The following is a 15424-nucleotide window of genomic DNA, read 5'->3' as shown; positions in this document are numbered from 1 at the left end:
AAACTCTTAGAGGAAAACATAGGCAGAACACTCTATGACATAAATCACAGCAAGATCCTTTCTGACCCACCTCCTAGAGAAATGGAAATAAAAACAAAAATAAACAAATGGGACCTAATGAAACTTCAAAGCTTTTGCACAGCAAAAGAAACCATAAACAAGACCAAAAGACAACCCTCAGAATGGGAGAAAATATTTGCAAATGAAGCAACTGACAAAGGATTAATCTCCAAAATTTATAAGCAGCTCATGCGGCTCAATAACAAAAAAAACAAACAACCCAATCCAAAAATGGGCAGAAGAGCTAAATAGACATTTCTCCAAAGAAGATATACAGACTGCCAACAAACACATGAAAGAATGCTCAACATCATTAATCATTAGAGAAATGCAAATCAAAACTACAATGAGATATCATCTCACACCAGTCAGAATGGCCATCATCAAAAAATCTAGAAACAATAAATGCTGGAGAGGGTGTGGAGAAAAGGGAACACTCTTGCACTGCTGGTGGGAATGTGAATTGGTACAGCCACTATGGAGAACAGTATGGAGGTTCCTTAAAAAACTACAAATAGAACTACCATGTGACCCAGCAATCCCACTACTGGGCATACACCCTGAGAAAACCATAATTCAAAAAGTCATGTACCAAAATGTTCACTGCAGCTCTATTTAAAATAGCCTGGAGATGGAAACAACCTAAGTGTCCATCATTAGATGAATGGATAAGAAGATGTGGCACATATATACAATGGAATATTACTCAGCCATAAAAAGAAATGAAATTGAGCTATTTGTAATGAGGTGGATGGACCTAGAGTCTGTCATACAGAGTGAAGTAAGTCAGAAAGAGAAAGACAAATACTGTATGCTAACACATATATATGGAATCTAAGAAAAAAAAAATGTCGTGAAGAACCTAGGGGTAAGACAGGAATAAAGACACAGACCTACTAGAGAATGGACTTGAGGATATGGGGAGGGGGAAGGGTAAGCTGTGACAAAGCGAGAGAGTGGCATGGACATATATACACTACCAAACATAAAATAGATAGCTATGGGAAGCAGCTGCATAGCACAGGGAGATCAGCTTGGTGCTTTGTGACCACCTAGAGGGGTGGGATAGGGAGGGTGGGAGGGAGGGAGACACAAGAGGGAAGAGATATGGGAACATATATATATGTATAACTGATTCACTTTGTTATAAAGCAGAAACTAACACAGCACTGTAAAGCAATTATACTCCAATAAAGATGTAAAAAAATAAATAAATAAAGTTCATGGATCTGAAAAAAAAATTAAAAAAAAAGAACAAGCCTGGGGTTCTCTTAGGTGACATGAAACAAAGAACCTCACCTCAAGCCCCGGCTTTGCCACCAGCTGTGACCAGAGGCAGATCACCCTACTTCTACCTCGGTTATTTCAGCCCGACCTGAAGGAGCTGGGCTGGAAAACCTCATAGGGCCTTCCCTGTTCTAATGCTGGAAGCCTCTCACAGTCTCTAACTAAAGGAAATGACGGGTTTCATTGGAAATGATAATTCTAGTATCTGCCAGGGCTACGCCTCAGAAATTGCTTATCTGGCCTTTCCTCTCCTTCCTTGCTGTCACTGCCATAGTTGACGTTGGCCTGAGGGACCCACGTCCCCCTCGTAGAGAAGTTACATTGTCACCCTACACACCGTGGGGCACTCAGACCAGGGGTGGGCTAATCACAGTCTCTCTGTCAATAATTTGGAATTTTAAAATTAGTTTTAACGCTTATTAAAAGTAATATATATTTATTATAGAACACTTGGACAAAATAGTGAAGCATAAGGAAAATAAAAATCACCCAGCATTCCACCATTGAGGGCTAACCACTCTTAACACTGTACTGGATATATTTCTAGCCTCTTCTCTCTTTCCTTTATTTGGTCCACTTTTCCCTCTCCATATAAATTCATGAAATATTTTCTTTTTAAAATTAAATTTAGGTTGTATTTAATGTAATTTTAGTATACCAGGTTTTTTTGTTTTGTTTTCTCAAGGTAGCATTGGCATTTTCCCATGTCACTAAATATTCAACAGCGCTATTATAACAGATGCAGAACATTCCATTCTGTGGCTCTGCACTAATTTATTTAATTTATTTATTGCTGGATATTTGTGCTGTTTTCAAATTTCTTCTGTAAACGGTTTAGCAATGTAGATATGTGTGGATATTGTTAATTATTAATTCAACAAGTGGTTACTGAGTGTCTGTGTGCCTGGCCTCAGGCCAGGAGCTGATGGTAGACCAGTGAATAAAAATGGATGCTGTCCTTATACTGTACAGGGGAAGACAGGTAAATATATAACATGTCAGGAGGTGATAGATGCCTTGAAGAAAACGATAAGGCAGCATAAAGAGAGCAAAAGTGATAGGACAGGAAGTGCTGTTACTTTATCTGTAGTGGTCATCAGGGAAGGCCATAAGCAGGGGTGTAGTCACCGGTAATAGTCAGGCGTGGCTAAGGTAAGCACACCAGGGCAGAGGTCCTTACTGCCTAACTGCCCTCCACAAGGGCGGAAAGACACACCCTGGCACTGGCGTTGTCTTCTGATTCTCTCAGTCTTGGGACATCTAATCCTTTGATTTTACGGCATGAACCACCAAGAGCTGTTAAAGTTACTGCAGTGCTTGGTGGAGAAGTTTCTCTGCTAATGGGAATAATGGTAGCTAGTTGTGCTATAGGTATAAAGTAACTCTATTTTAATGAAAGACCTAAAGGAGGCAGGGGGTAAGTCTCGCGGATACCTGAGGAAAGTGGCCCATAGAAGGAAGGGCAAGTGCAAAGAGCCCAGAGATGGGGGGTGTGCTTGGAGCACATTGTAGGTGGTCCATGCTGTTGGAGGGAAGTGACGATGGGGAGAGTGGCGGCAATGGGCAGTTCATGTGGGTCTTAGAAGCCATGACAGGAATTTCTGATTGACTTGGAGGGAGATGGGAATTCACTGGAGGATTGTAAGCAGGGGCAGCGTGACTGGGCTTTAGAGGAATCACTTCGGGCTGCCGTGTGGAGCAGGGACACCAGTTAGCAGGTGCTTGCAGCATCCAGGTGAGAAACGAAAGTGGCTTCAGCCAGGGGTGAGTGACAGAGGACACGTGATCAGATTGGGGATGCATTTCCAAGGGGGAGGTCCCAGAATTTACTGGGAAATTGGATGTGGGAGCAGAAGAGAAAAAAAGAAGCCAAATACGATTCTAAGGTTCTTGGTATGACAAAAAATGGAGGAGCAGTGGGCTTGCAGTGGGAGGAGAGGGGAGAAAGGGGGCAGCCAGAAAATCTAAGCGAAGAAGCGCTTCAGGAGGAGGGTGTGATGGACTGCAGCTGACGCCTCTGACCCCTGGACTTGCCCACGTTCGGGTCCACTGGTAGCCTTGCCAAGGGCTCCTTCTATGGAGTGAAGGGAGAAGGCCTGAGAGGACGGGGAGAGGAGATGGTGTTGCCTGTAAGAAGAGCAGAGAAATGGCCCAGGGGAGGTCAAGGGAGATATATATATATATATATATATATATATATATATATATATATCTGGTAAGATTTAAAAAAAAAATTTTTTGGCCGTGCAATGTGGTTTGCGGGATCTTAGTTCTCCGACCAGGTATTGAACCTGCACCCTTGGCAGTGAAAGTGCAGAGTCCTAACCACTGGACCACCAGGGAATTCCCAAGGGAGATATTATTTATAGATATTACAGTATCTTTGCAGGTTCATAGGAATAAAGGAGTAACCTGAAAAGACAGGAGGTGGTAAGAGAGTGGGATGCTGGAAGATAGCTTATGGAGGGTTGTGGTCCCCAGTAATAATCAGACGTGGCTAAGATAAGTCAGCCAGGACAGGGGTCCTTACTGCTCAACTGCCCTCCTGCCACAAAGGCGAAACACTCTGGCACCGGCTTTGTCTTCTGATTCTTTCAGTCTGGGGACATCTAATCCTTTGATTTTATGATGTGAACCACCCTGTACTGTTAAAGTTACTGCACTGCCTGGTGGAGAAGTTTCTCTGCTAATGGAAGTAATGGTAGCCAGTTTTGCTATAAGTGTAAAGTAACTCTATTTTAGAAAAGGAGTTGGGCCACAATGAGATACCACTTCACACCCATCAAGATGGCTACAGACAAAGCACCAAGACCAGAAAATAACAAGCGTTGGAGAGGACGTGGAGAAACTGGAACACTTGTGTACTGTTGGTAGGAATGTAAAATGGAAAACAGTATGGTGGTTTCTCAAAAAATTAAAAATAGAATTACCATATCATCCAGCAATTCCACTTCTGGGTGTATACACAAAAGAATTGAAAGTAGGGTCTCAAACACTTATTGGTACACTCATGTACACAGCAGCATTGTTCACAACAGCCAAAAGATGGAAGCAACCCAAGTGTCTATTGATGGATGAATAGATAAACAAAATGTGGTAAATACATACAATGGAATATTATTCAGCCTTAAAAAGGAAGGAAATTGTGACATACGCTACAACATGGATGAACCTTGAGGACATTATGCTAAGTGAAATAAGCCAGTCTCAAAAAGTCAAGTAGGGCTTCCCTGGTGGCACAGTGGTTAAGAATCCACCTGCCAACGTGGGGGACATGGGTTCAAGCCCTGGTCTGGGAAGATCCCACATGCCGCGGAGCAACTAAGCCCATGCGCCACAACTACTGAGCCTGCGCTCTAGAGCCTGAGAGCCACAACTACTGAACCCATGTGCCACAACTGCTGAAGCCCACGTGCCTAGAGCCCGTGCTCCGAAACGAGAAGCCACCGCAATGAGAAGTCTGCGTACCTCAACAAAGAGTAGTCCCTGCTTGCCGCAACTAGAGAAAGCCCGCGTGCAGCAACGGAGACCCAACACAGCCAAAAATAAATAAATATAAATTTTTTTTAAAAATTAAAAAAAAGTCAAGTATAGCACAATTCTAGTTATATACCAAGAGTAGTCAAACTCATAGAACCACAGAGCTAGAAACTAGAACAGTGGTTACCAGGGGGTTGGGGGAGGGGAGAATGGGGAGTTGTTTAATGGGTACAGAGTTTCAATTTTGTGAGATGAAAAGAGTTCTGGAAATCGGTTGCACAACAATGTAAATGCATTTCACACTACTGGACTGTACACATAAAAATGGTTAGGATGGTCAGTTTCATGTTATGTGTGTATATATATATATATATATATATTTTTTTTTTTTTTTTTTTGGCTGCGTTGGGTCTTTGTTGCTGCGCGCGGGCTTTCTCTAGTTGTGGTGAGCGGGGGCTATTCTTCATTGCGGTGCACGGGCTTCTCATTGCGGTGGCTTCTCTTGTTGCAGAGCACCGGCTCTAGGTGCAAGGGCTTCAACAGTTGTGGCACATGGGCTCAGTAGTTGTGGCTCGCAGGCCCTAGGGTGCGTGGGGCTTCAGTAGTTGTGGCTCACGGGCTCTAGAGCACAGGCTCAGTAGTTGTGGCGCACGGGCTTAGTTGCTCTGCAGCATGTGGGATCTTCCCAGACCAGGGCTCAAACCTGTGTCCCCTGCATTGGCAGGCGGATTCTTAACCACTGTGCCACCAGGGAAGTCCCCATGTTATGTTCTTTTTAATCACAATTAAAAGTAAAGAAAAAAGGAGTTGGGATGAAAACGGTCAAATTTTTAATCAGCCACTTTCCCATTGAACTGATCGTGACGAGGATGGTTTTGCTGGGAACACCAGACTGAAATGTGATGTTTGGGTGTCTTTCTCTCCTCCCTTCCTTCACCAACGTGTGAATCTCTCAAAGGTAAGTCAGGGGGATCATTTATCTAAATCTCTCCAGAGCTGAGGGCCTCAATAAGTATCTGTCCATATGAGGATGACTTCACTCTTTCTACCATCGTTGTGTTAATGAATATTTGTGAGCTACGCATTTTTCCCAAAGATTCTTAGTGATAGGGTTTTTTCACTTTCTTTTCACTGTGGTAAAGTACATATAATATAAAATTTACCATTAATGACACTTCGCACATTCCCATTGTTGTGTAACCATCACCACTATCTAGTTGCAGAACATTTTCATCAGCCCAAGAGGAAACCGGTACTCATTAGCAGTCACTCCCCATTCTCCATACCCCGCTGCCCTTGGCAACTGCTAAATTCACTTTCTGTGTCTTTAAATTTGCCTATTTTAGATATTTCATATCAATGGAATCTTATGTGGGCTTTATGTCTGGCTTCTTTCACTTAGCATAATGTTTTCAAGGTTCATCCATGTTGTAGCACATACCACTGCTTCATTCCTTCTTACTGTCTGATAATATTCCATTGCACGACTACACCACATTTTGTTTATCCATTTACTAGTTGATGGGCATTTGGGTTGTCACCTTTTGGCTACTGTGAATAGTGCTGCTGTGAATATTTGTCTATGAACTCTTGTTTGAACACCTGTTTTCAATTCTTTGGGGTATACACCCAGGAGTGGAATTGCTAGGCCATACGGTAATTCTGTTTAACTTATTGAGGAACCCATGCATTTTAAAAACACTTAAAAATTGGACAAAATCACCTACCAAAGAAAGAACATGGCTCATACTTGCCGAGTGGAGACAGGGAGGATGGCGCCGGAAGAGCTAGCCTAAGGCTATTTGTGTGCCGTGTGTGTGTGTGTGTGTGTGTGTGTGTGTGTGTGTGTGTGTGTGCCTGTGTGTGTGTGTGTCTCGGAAGGACAGAGAGAAAGCAGGCAAGCGGGCGGAGACAGAGCTCCAGAACTGCTACAAAAGAGCACAGAGACACCCTCATCTGACGGAACCAACGCAGTCCCCCACACCATGAAGGACTCTAATCTTGGGTTACAGGTCAATGGCAGAATGCAAGAGAAAAACTGTAAGAAGAAATGTCATCAGATAGGCATGACCTACACCCACATAACAAGCTTCTCCCCCACAGCTCGCAGGAACGGCAGGAACATGCTCATTTAACTGTGCTAGGAGGCTACTGAAGTATGTTATGTCCACCAATGCCACATCAATCTAAAACTATATCTTCTTTTTGAAATGGCAAATGCCCTTTCTGGTCTGTAGGATGTCAATTCATTAGTACATTGCGTTTTTTTTTTTAACTGCTCCTTCTTGATCCTCAGGAGATTATTTATTTTGGTGTGGGCACTGATTTGAACATTTCTCTGAAAGGAGAGGAACACAGCACAGACTGCCACCTCTGCCCTCCTGGTGAGCTGTATGGGGTGAAGCTTTTCTTCTGTTCTCAGAGATGAGGCTAGGCACCACGGGCTCCAAATGCAGGTAAGTTAGATTTTACTGAGTCTGAAGATTGAAGGACTCCACAGCACATTACTGAGAAAGGCTGTATAACAAAGAGATTTTTAAGACTCTGTTTTTCTGAAGTGGTTGAGGTCAGAGATCAGCAAAATGCAGCCAGCAGACCAAATTCAGCTGGCAGCTGCTTTCACAAATAAAGTTTTACTGGAAGACAGCCATGCCCATTTCTTTACGTGTTGTCTGTGGCTGCTCTCATGTCAAAACAGAAGAGCTGAGTAGTTGTGACAGAGGCCAGATGGCAGGCAGAACCTCAGTATGTCCTCTCTGGCCCTTTAAAGAAAATGTTTGCTGAGCCCTGGTTTAGGGTAGGGCTCCAAACTAATGACCCGCAGAGCTAGTTCCCATTCCTGACCTTACCCCTCAGCCTCAGACCTGTGTACTCCCTGTTCCACCTGCCCCGGGTCATCTCCCCCTTGCAGCCCTCCAGGCACCTCCACTCGCCCTGATCCATCACTTCGTCTCCTCCTGAAACCCGCGCCTCTCCAGCTCCTTCTTCTTGGTGCCACACCAGCCATCCAGGCCCAGGTTGGTACTCAGAGGCCCTTAGCTCCTCCTCTACTTCTCTTGTTCCTCTCATGGCCTGCATCCCCAAGCCCTGGCAACCCTCACCCCCATCCATCCTCCCTCGCATGGACCCTTCTCAAAGCCACAGGTTTCCTGACCTTGGTCTCTACCTCCTCTGATCAAACCACCAGTTATCAGACTCAACCTAGACCTAACCACATCCCTTCTCAGAGTTCACCATGGCTGCATGGCTCAGACACCCCTGGGTCTGAAATTCCTGGCTCTGCCTCTAACTTGCTGTGAGGCCTTAGGCAAGTCACTTGGCCTGTCTGGACCTCCTTTCCCCTACGTGAAAACTTTCTACATTAAGGGCTTATGATAAGGTCTGCAAAGCACCTAGAACCATGCCAGGCACATCTGAGCAGGTCTACGACAGGAGCACTTACTGTATTGGCGGTGGTTAGTATTTCGCTGACAGTTCTTTGCCTATAGGTTCTGCTTATATCCCTTAGAAGGGATAAAACATCCTTCACATTAGGAGGGAACACATCTCCTTGTCCTCTTCGTGTGTGGGCACCTCCTGTAGGGTAGGTAACACGCCTAGGCTCTCTCTGCCCTCTTTTTCTTGTGAGTTGAACAGAGGGAACTAGCCATGTGCAGCCTGGCCCCTTCTAGGTTCCCTCTTTGAAATCTGGCTGCCTGTGTATTAAGGACTATTCCGTCCTGCCCTCCTGGCCACGTGGAAAGCTCTGTGAGGCTGCTCTGTGGCTGCAGGGGGAGGCCAGCCTCAGTCCCCTCACCCGTAAATCCCCTGGCCTGGGGGAGTCAGCAAGCCTCCCCCAGTATTAGAGTTTGCTGTTACCTAAGCTCTTCCAATAAAAACACTAAGATCTTCATCCGTCTGACCCGTGAACATTTCATATGACGGGAAAAGAAGTGTTATTTATTGACCCTCTGCCCCGCGAAGCCTAACATCTCTGGCAGCCGGTGCGGTCCTCTCCAGGCACCGTGTGCCCTCACACACCACGTAGGACTTGCTTGTCATTCTTAAACGGCCCAAACGCTATCGTGCCTCTCTCCTGGGGGTGTGCCGTGCTCAGCCTGGAATGCCTTTCCACCCAGTGGAAATGTGACCTCTCTCTACGCCTTCAAGTCCCCGGTCTCCACCTCCACCCTCATGCCCACTGTGGTACCCTCTGCACTTTAAACAATCAGTGATTAAGACACTCCGTTGTGATCTAGTTAATGTCTCACACTTCTATCTCGGGAGTGTGCACGCTGGCGGCTTGATGGTAGGGACCTTGTCGCTTACACCTCGTAGTCTCTGGGGCCAGCATGGTGCCAAGTGTACAGTGGGCAGTTCACGCCCATCTGCTGAGCTCGAACTGAGCAAGAATGGGCGCCTGACCCAGCACCCGTGTCCTCCACCATCACGTCTCCATGGTCTATTTAAACCCCAGGTGGGGTGATTTCCCTTCATCAATCTTTATTCCGCTCCTCTCTCTTCCTCTGTCTCTCTCAATTCAGAGGAGTACCGTTGACCCTGAAACAACATGGGTTTGAACTGCATGGGTCCACTTATATGAGGATGTTTTTCAGTAGTAAAACTACAGTACGACAGTCTGTAGTTGGTTGAATCCTCCACATCCAAGGATGTGGAGGGCCAACAATGCATATGAAGCCCTGCATTGTTCAAGGGTCAACTGTATTTACATATTATTAAAAAACATACAAGTGGGCTTCCCTGGTGGCGCAGTGGCTGAGAGTCCGCCTGCTGATGCAGGGGACACGGGTTCGTGCCCCGGTCCGGGAGGATCCCACATGCCGCGGAGCGGCTGGGCCCGTGAGCCATGGCCGCTGAGCCTGCGCGTCCAGAGCCTGTGCTCCGCAACGGGAGAGGCCACAATGGTGAGAGGCCCGCGTACCGCAACAAAACAAAACAAAACAAAACAAAAACATACAAGTCACTTCTCTCTAAATGTGCAATCCACCGGCACGCAGAGAAAGCTCTGCCCAGGCTGATCCCGAGAGGACCTCTCACCTGAGCAGAGAGCAGGCTGGTGCTCCTTGGTCTGCCCTGCAGGAAGCTGAAGCCTGGGGAAGGGACTTCACCAAGGCCCCTTTGAAAGGAGACAGTCAAAGAGCCAGGTTCCCGGTCTGGGGCTAAGCTTGGATACTGATGATTTTCCATGCTGGTGTGCAGATGTCTGGGGCTGGGGGCCTTACTCGGATTGTGGGGTGGAAAACACATTGGACCCTCACCCCAGGTTGCTGGCTCTGCCTCCCTCTTACCAGCTCCTGCCCACTTGGATTGAATCAGCACTGGACAAGAATTACGTTAACAGGCAGCATCACTGTGTGGTCAACACCTACTCTGCTTTTCTTTGCTTCCTGTGCTCCTGAAGTACTGCCTCCTTGCCCGCTGGGCCATGAAGGGCAGGCCGGCCAGCCTTCCTCGATTCTTAGGGCTGGGCAGGTAAGCCAAGTGAAGGCCTCTCTTGGGGCCTGGCCGCACGATGAGATCGGGAGGAGAAAGGCTCTCACTGGACTGAGGTTTTCAGCCTTAGATGGACATTGGAATCACGTGGCAATTTTCAAAAATACTGACATCTGTGTCCTACCCTGGATATTCTGACTTACCTGCGCTAGGTGCAGCCTGGCCTTCAGATTTTTAAAAGCTGTCTAGGTCATTCTAATGCATTGCCAAGGTAGGAACCATTGACCTAAGGCATTCTCTATTTCAGAGTCTGCCAGAGTTTTGAATTGGGGGTTTTGGGGTTCTTCCCCAACTATTAATGCAAAGCTCCTGAATCCCATTTTGCTGTTGTCTTGGGGCGTTTAGCTCCCCAGTCAAAAGCCCCAGGGAGGGGAGGGACCAGTGGTAAATTTAGACATCTAAATCCGACGCCACATAACTAAACTTGGTGTTGTGTAAAAAACCTCTAAATGAACCCTTGGAGATTAGGGCAAATAAATGTTCTGAAACTTCCAGAAGTATGAACATCACTGCATCCCTGCATTAGTACGGTGAGATCCTGATGTCACACTTTACACAGCCTGTGGCCAGTCAGTGCACCCAAGCACCTAATTCTGGAGGGTCAGGGAAAACCAGTAGTCTTATCAAGGTGGTACTTACTTCTGGGGATCTTGCTGGGGTAAATCTTCTGGCATGGTTTATACTCATCCGGAGGAGGAAAATCTTCCATAGAATGGAACGTGAATTTAGACTCAAAGTCATCTGCACACACGGAAATGCCAAAATTATTCTGGTTACTGTGAGGACCCAAGTTTTGGTCATTGCCAGGAGCAGACAGGTTTGCCTGCCCAGTGCAAGATTTTAATGGCAGAGCTATTCCCCCCTAAGACATCCATTCACCTCTTAATTTTTACTATTTAGCTGGGGCAAGGGGGGATCAGGAAAAGTGAAATCATAGACTCTCCCCATCATCCACCTCAACTTACTTCAGCCAGCATCTTAAGGAAGCTTCTAAAGGGAGCAGAAGTGCCACAGGCCTATCCAGGGTCCAGAGTCAGAGGTGGGGAAACTGGCAGCAACAAGGGACCAGCAAAGTCCCTGTGGCCTGAAGCCCCTCTTGTGTCCCTGGGGAGGACTCTGGCGGGGAGAGGTGGACAGAACGGGAGTCCTCAGCCTGGCTGGTGGGAAGGAGCACAGCCTGTGTGCATTTGGGGACCTGGGCATCCTAAAGCAAATGGGTTCTGCCCTGAGCTCCTGATGGCAAGAGGAGAGGGGTCTTGTGGCCCTTTCATGAGTTGAGTCCCTGCTTTGTGATCTAGGCTTTGTGTGTGACAGTAGCTCAGCCCACAAAGGGATCCAAAGACTTTTGGTCACACCTGACCCCAGATGACTTTCCCATCTCAAGAAGGTTGGAGAATGGGTTCTGGAACCTCCCTGAAAGCCTCAAAGAAACCTTATTTAACACAACCTGTAGGTTGTTCTGTGCTAGAGTGAGCCCCCTGTTCTTGTGAAGCACACACCCTGAAATGACGGCACTGTGGGCTGGGAGACTGCCCCCCCGTCCCTGAGCCAGGGGAAACCATTTCCTCACTGACAGCCCTGCTCACCAATGATGTGCAGGCTTCCGTTCCGCAGCTGACTTCCAGGCTGCTGGGTCAGGGTCCAGGCTGGGGCCTGCTGGCTCCTGCTTGAAAGCTCCGTGGTGGGTGACCTCGCGGGGGGTGCTGGGGGTGGGTTCAGCTTTCCCCCACTGGTCGCTGACAGAGAAGAGGACAGTGTATTCAGATACAGGCCTTCAGATAGGGCATGGTGGATGCTATAACCTTCTGTGAGAGGTGAGGTATTGAGATCTTTGGATATAATATGATACGGTGATAAAAAGGCAGCCTCTGGAGGCAAGCTGCTTGGGACTGAGCCCCAGTTCTCCTGCTAGGATAATAACACAACCTCTTTGTGCCTCAGTTTCCTCATCTATAAAATGGGAATAATAATATACATACCTCCTGGGTTTGTTGAGAGGGTTAAGCGAGCTGATTTAATTCAAGTCGCATGTAAAAATAGATAACTAACGAGAACCTACTGTATAGCACAGGGAACTCTACTCGATGCTCTGTGGTGAACTAAATGGGAAGGAAATCCAAAAAAGAGGGGATATATGTACACGTATAGCTGATTCACTTTACTGTACAGTATAAACTAACACATTATTATAAAGCAACTATACTCCAATAAAAAAAGAAAACAATTCAAGTGGCACGTAGTAAGTGTTCAATAAATATTATAGCTGCTGTGATAATATCAGCCCTCATCATCAGAGGGTACAGTCCAAAGAAGTGGACCCACTGCAGAGTCCTGTGCAAGGGAAGGACTGTGTGCAGGTGAGGCTCAGAGCGGCGCTAGATGAGCAAGCTGTCGGGGGCTTGCTCCTGCCCCTGGGTCCGCTCACGCTGTTCCCCTGCACTGCAGACCCTCGTTTCTCCTTCCAGTCAATCTAAACCCTACCTGCCCACCAGGGCCCAACTCAGATCTCATCTACTTCATCAGTTCTTCCCTGATGACCTCTGTGGGAGGCTCACTCTCCTTTGCCAAGACTTTTTTGTATGACCCATTTGGCAATTAATAACCCGCTGCCTTGGCACATCAACCCAGGTACTTGACTCTTCACTTCGCTCTCGAAGTGATGACAACTGCTCCTTTATCATCTGTGCCAAGATGTTCACAATTGCAACCTCTTACTCTTCCTTGCAGTTGGCCTGAAGCAGAAATTACCCTCATGTTGTTCACGGAAAACCAAGTTGCACGTCCAAAGACGCAGTGAAAGGGGCCAGACGAGCATCCACTCCTGGCCTCGGCTGTGCAGCTCTGGAGCCTGCAAAGGCACCCGGCCGCCGCAGCTCTTCTCCTCCCCGAAGGCCATCAGAGCACCTCCCCTCTCAGCTCCACTCTCTGCCTTTCTCCTTTCCCAGTCCCCTTCCTCTCCCTTGCTGGTCTTCCCTTCCTCTGTACCAGAATCCACTAGGATTTACTTGCTCCCACAAGCAGACTAAAGAGGCTAAGGGGCTGCTGACCCCTCTTCTGGGTGAAAAGCTGCCCCTGCACTTGGTTAGAGGGAAGGAAAGGAAGTCACGCTGCTGAGCCCCGGCTCCTTGCAAAGCACTTCAGGCACACTTCCTCACTCAGTATTCATAACAGCCCTATGTGAAAGGTGTTTTATTGTTATTATTTCCATTTGTCAAATTAGAAAAAAGCAAGGTTTAAGGGCATTAAAAAAAGACTGGCCTAAGGTTACACAGGAGTGGGTGGGAAGGCAGGATTTGAATTCAGATCTCTCTGAATCTAAAGCATTGTTTTTTTTTTTCACCACATCTTGAACATTTAAGAATCACAAGCGTCAGAAGGGGCTCATGAGCACTAATGCTGGACCTTATGGTGGTCAGTCAGCTGAAAAGAGAATGATTAGAACCTTACCTCTTGTGACCAAAAGCCTTAAAAATATTCTTGCTTTTTGTATCAGGAGTTCCCTTGCAGGAACCTGTCTTTAGAAAAAAATAATCCAAACTGTAGACTACCACTGCTATAAATGTATTTCCTGCAATATTATTCATAATAACAAAAAATGGAATCAACTTAAATATCTAATGCTGGAAATATGGTATATATCAATGATCATATTAATATGCTTACAGATACATTTAACAATTTGACAAATATCTAATTATATCAAAATTGCTTTTTTAAAATTTTTATTTTATATTGGAGTATAGTTGATTTACAATGTTGTGTTAGTTTCAGGTGTACAGCAAAGTGATTCAGTTATACATTTACATATATCCCTTCTTTTTCAGATTTCCCGTATAGGTTATTACAGAATATTGAGTAGAGTTCCCTGTGCTATACAGTAGATCCTTGTTGATTATCTATTTTATATATAGTTGTGTATTCAAAATTGCTTTTACTATAATACTAAATAAAAACAGAATAGAAGATAGTATCTACAAAATAGTATTAATAGTAACCCTGTAAATATGTAGATATATTCAGAAAAAAGAGAAAGGAAACATATCCAAATATGACAGTTTTTATTTCTGAGTGATGTTATTATGCGTGATTTCAATTTTTTTCTATTTTCTCTACAATGAGCTTGTATTATTTTTAATTCAAGGGCATACATTTAAGAAACTTTCTGCATCAAAAGATTTTCTGAAAAACCAAAGAGTATGTGTGTGTATGTATAACTGTGGATGTGTGTTGGGCTGTGTGTGTGGATGTGGGTGTTCATGAGTGTGTGCATATGTTTATGAGTGTGTGTGTGTGTGTACACGGGTGTGTGTGGATGTGTAGCGTGCTTTCCATTTAGAAGGACACCAAAGGTGATCGAAGCCTCATCACTTCATGGAAATCACAGTCATAGGGCCTGTATATTCAATCCAGAATGATCTCTGCTGAATACGTGAAGGGATTATTTTTAATGTTTGGCTGAAAACATGGACCCTCCGTTTTCCTGAGTCAGCTGGAGAACCTGCCAAAAATATGGCAAAATGCTAAGCTAATCTGCTGAGGAACAGTGAAGATTCTGGCCAGGTGCCAGACTATAATAACTTAGGCAAAAATTAAACAGGAGAACGGGTTCTGGAAACAACTGTACCCACAGACACCTCGACCCCTGGGAGTAGATTTGAAGTCTGAATGGTGATAGTAAAAATAAATAACCCTTCTCTGGATCTCACTGTTCCAACAACCGCATGAGGGGGAACTATTGCTATCCCCATTTCACAGGTGAGAAGGAAGCACAGAGAGGCTAAGTGATTGCCCTGGGTCACACAGCTAGTAATGGCGAGGTGATGAAGGCCAGAAGCCCCGGTGTGTTGTCTGCACGATCTCGGACAAGTCTTGCGACCTCCCTCACCCTTGGTTTCCTGTCTCTAACCTGAATACCTCCAGCATAAAGTCCCACACAACACGTTTTCATTGTGCTCCACAGGGGCACTGAACAGGTGTGTTCTAAAACAAAATCCCAAGAGTAAGACATCCCGAGGTGCTCCCAAGTGGCCCACAGTAGCAGGCCTCTGGCTGTGTCCCTAGCACCTCCCAACAGCCAGATGATCCTGTGGTACGGCCCCCCCGG

The 15424-nt window shown here is 46.0% G+C and overlaps 1 protein-coding gene across 5 annotated transcripts in view; it reads right to left on the bottom strand.

Moving 5' to 3' along the window:
* WIPF3 (WAS/WASL interacting protein family member 3) overlaps window positions 1-15424 on the bottom strand; it is a 96254-nt gene that overhangs the window by 14646 nt on the left and 66184 nt on the right. For all 5 annotated transcript variants that reach the window (XR_003795243.1, XR_003795241.1, XR_003795242.1 and 2 more), the window contains exons 6-7: window positions 11907-12056; window positions 10960-11061 (exon numbers count right to left, since the gene is read on the bottom strand). Coding sequence is in view for 2 of the 5 variants with exons in the window: in XM_029233688.1 (XP_029089521.1) it covers window positions 10960-11061; window positions 11907-12056 (252 nt within the window). In the remaining 3 variants the exon portion in view is untranslated. The remainder of the gene's footprint in view (window positions 1-10959; window positions 11062-11906; window positions 12057-15424) is intronic.

The sequence above is a fragment of the Monodon monoceros genome, unplaced genomic scaffold, assembly GCF_005190385.1.
Source record: "Monodon monoceros isolate NGI ecotype Baffin Bay Population unplaced genomic scaffold, NGI_Narwhal_1 Super_Scaffold_2, whole genome shotgun sequence".
Classification (NCBI taxonomy): domain Eukaryota; kingdom Metazoa; phylum Chordata; class Mammalia; order Artiodactyla; family Monodontidae; genus Monodon; species Monodon monoceros.
This window is presented reverse-complemented; position numbering and strand designations above follow the sequence as displayed.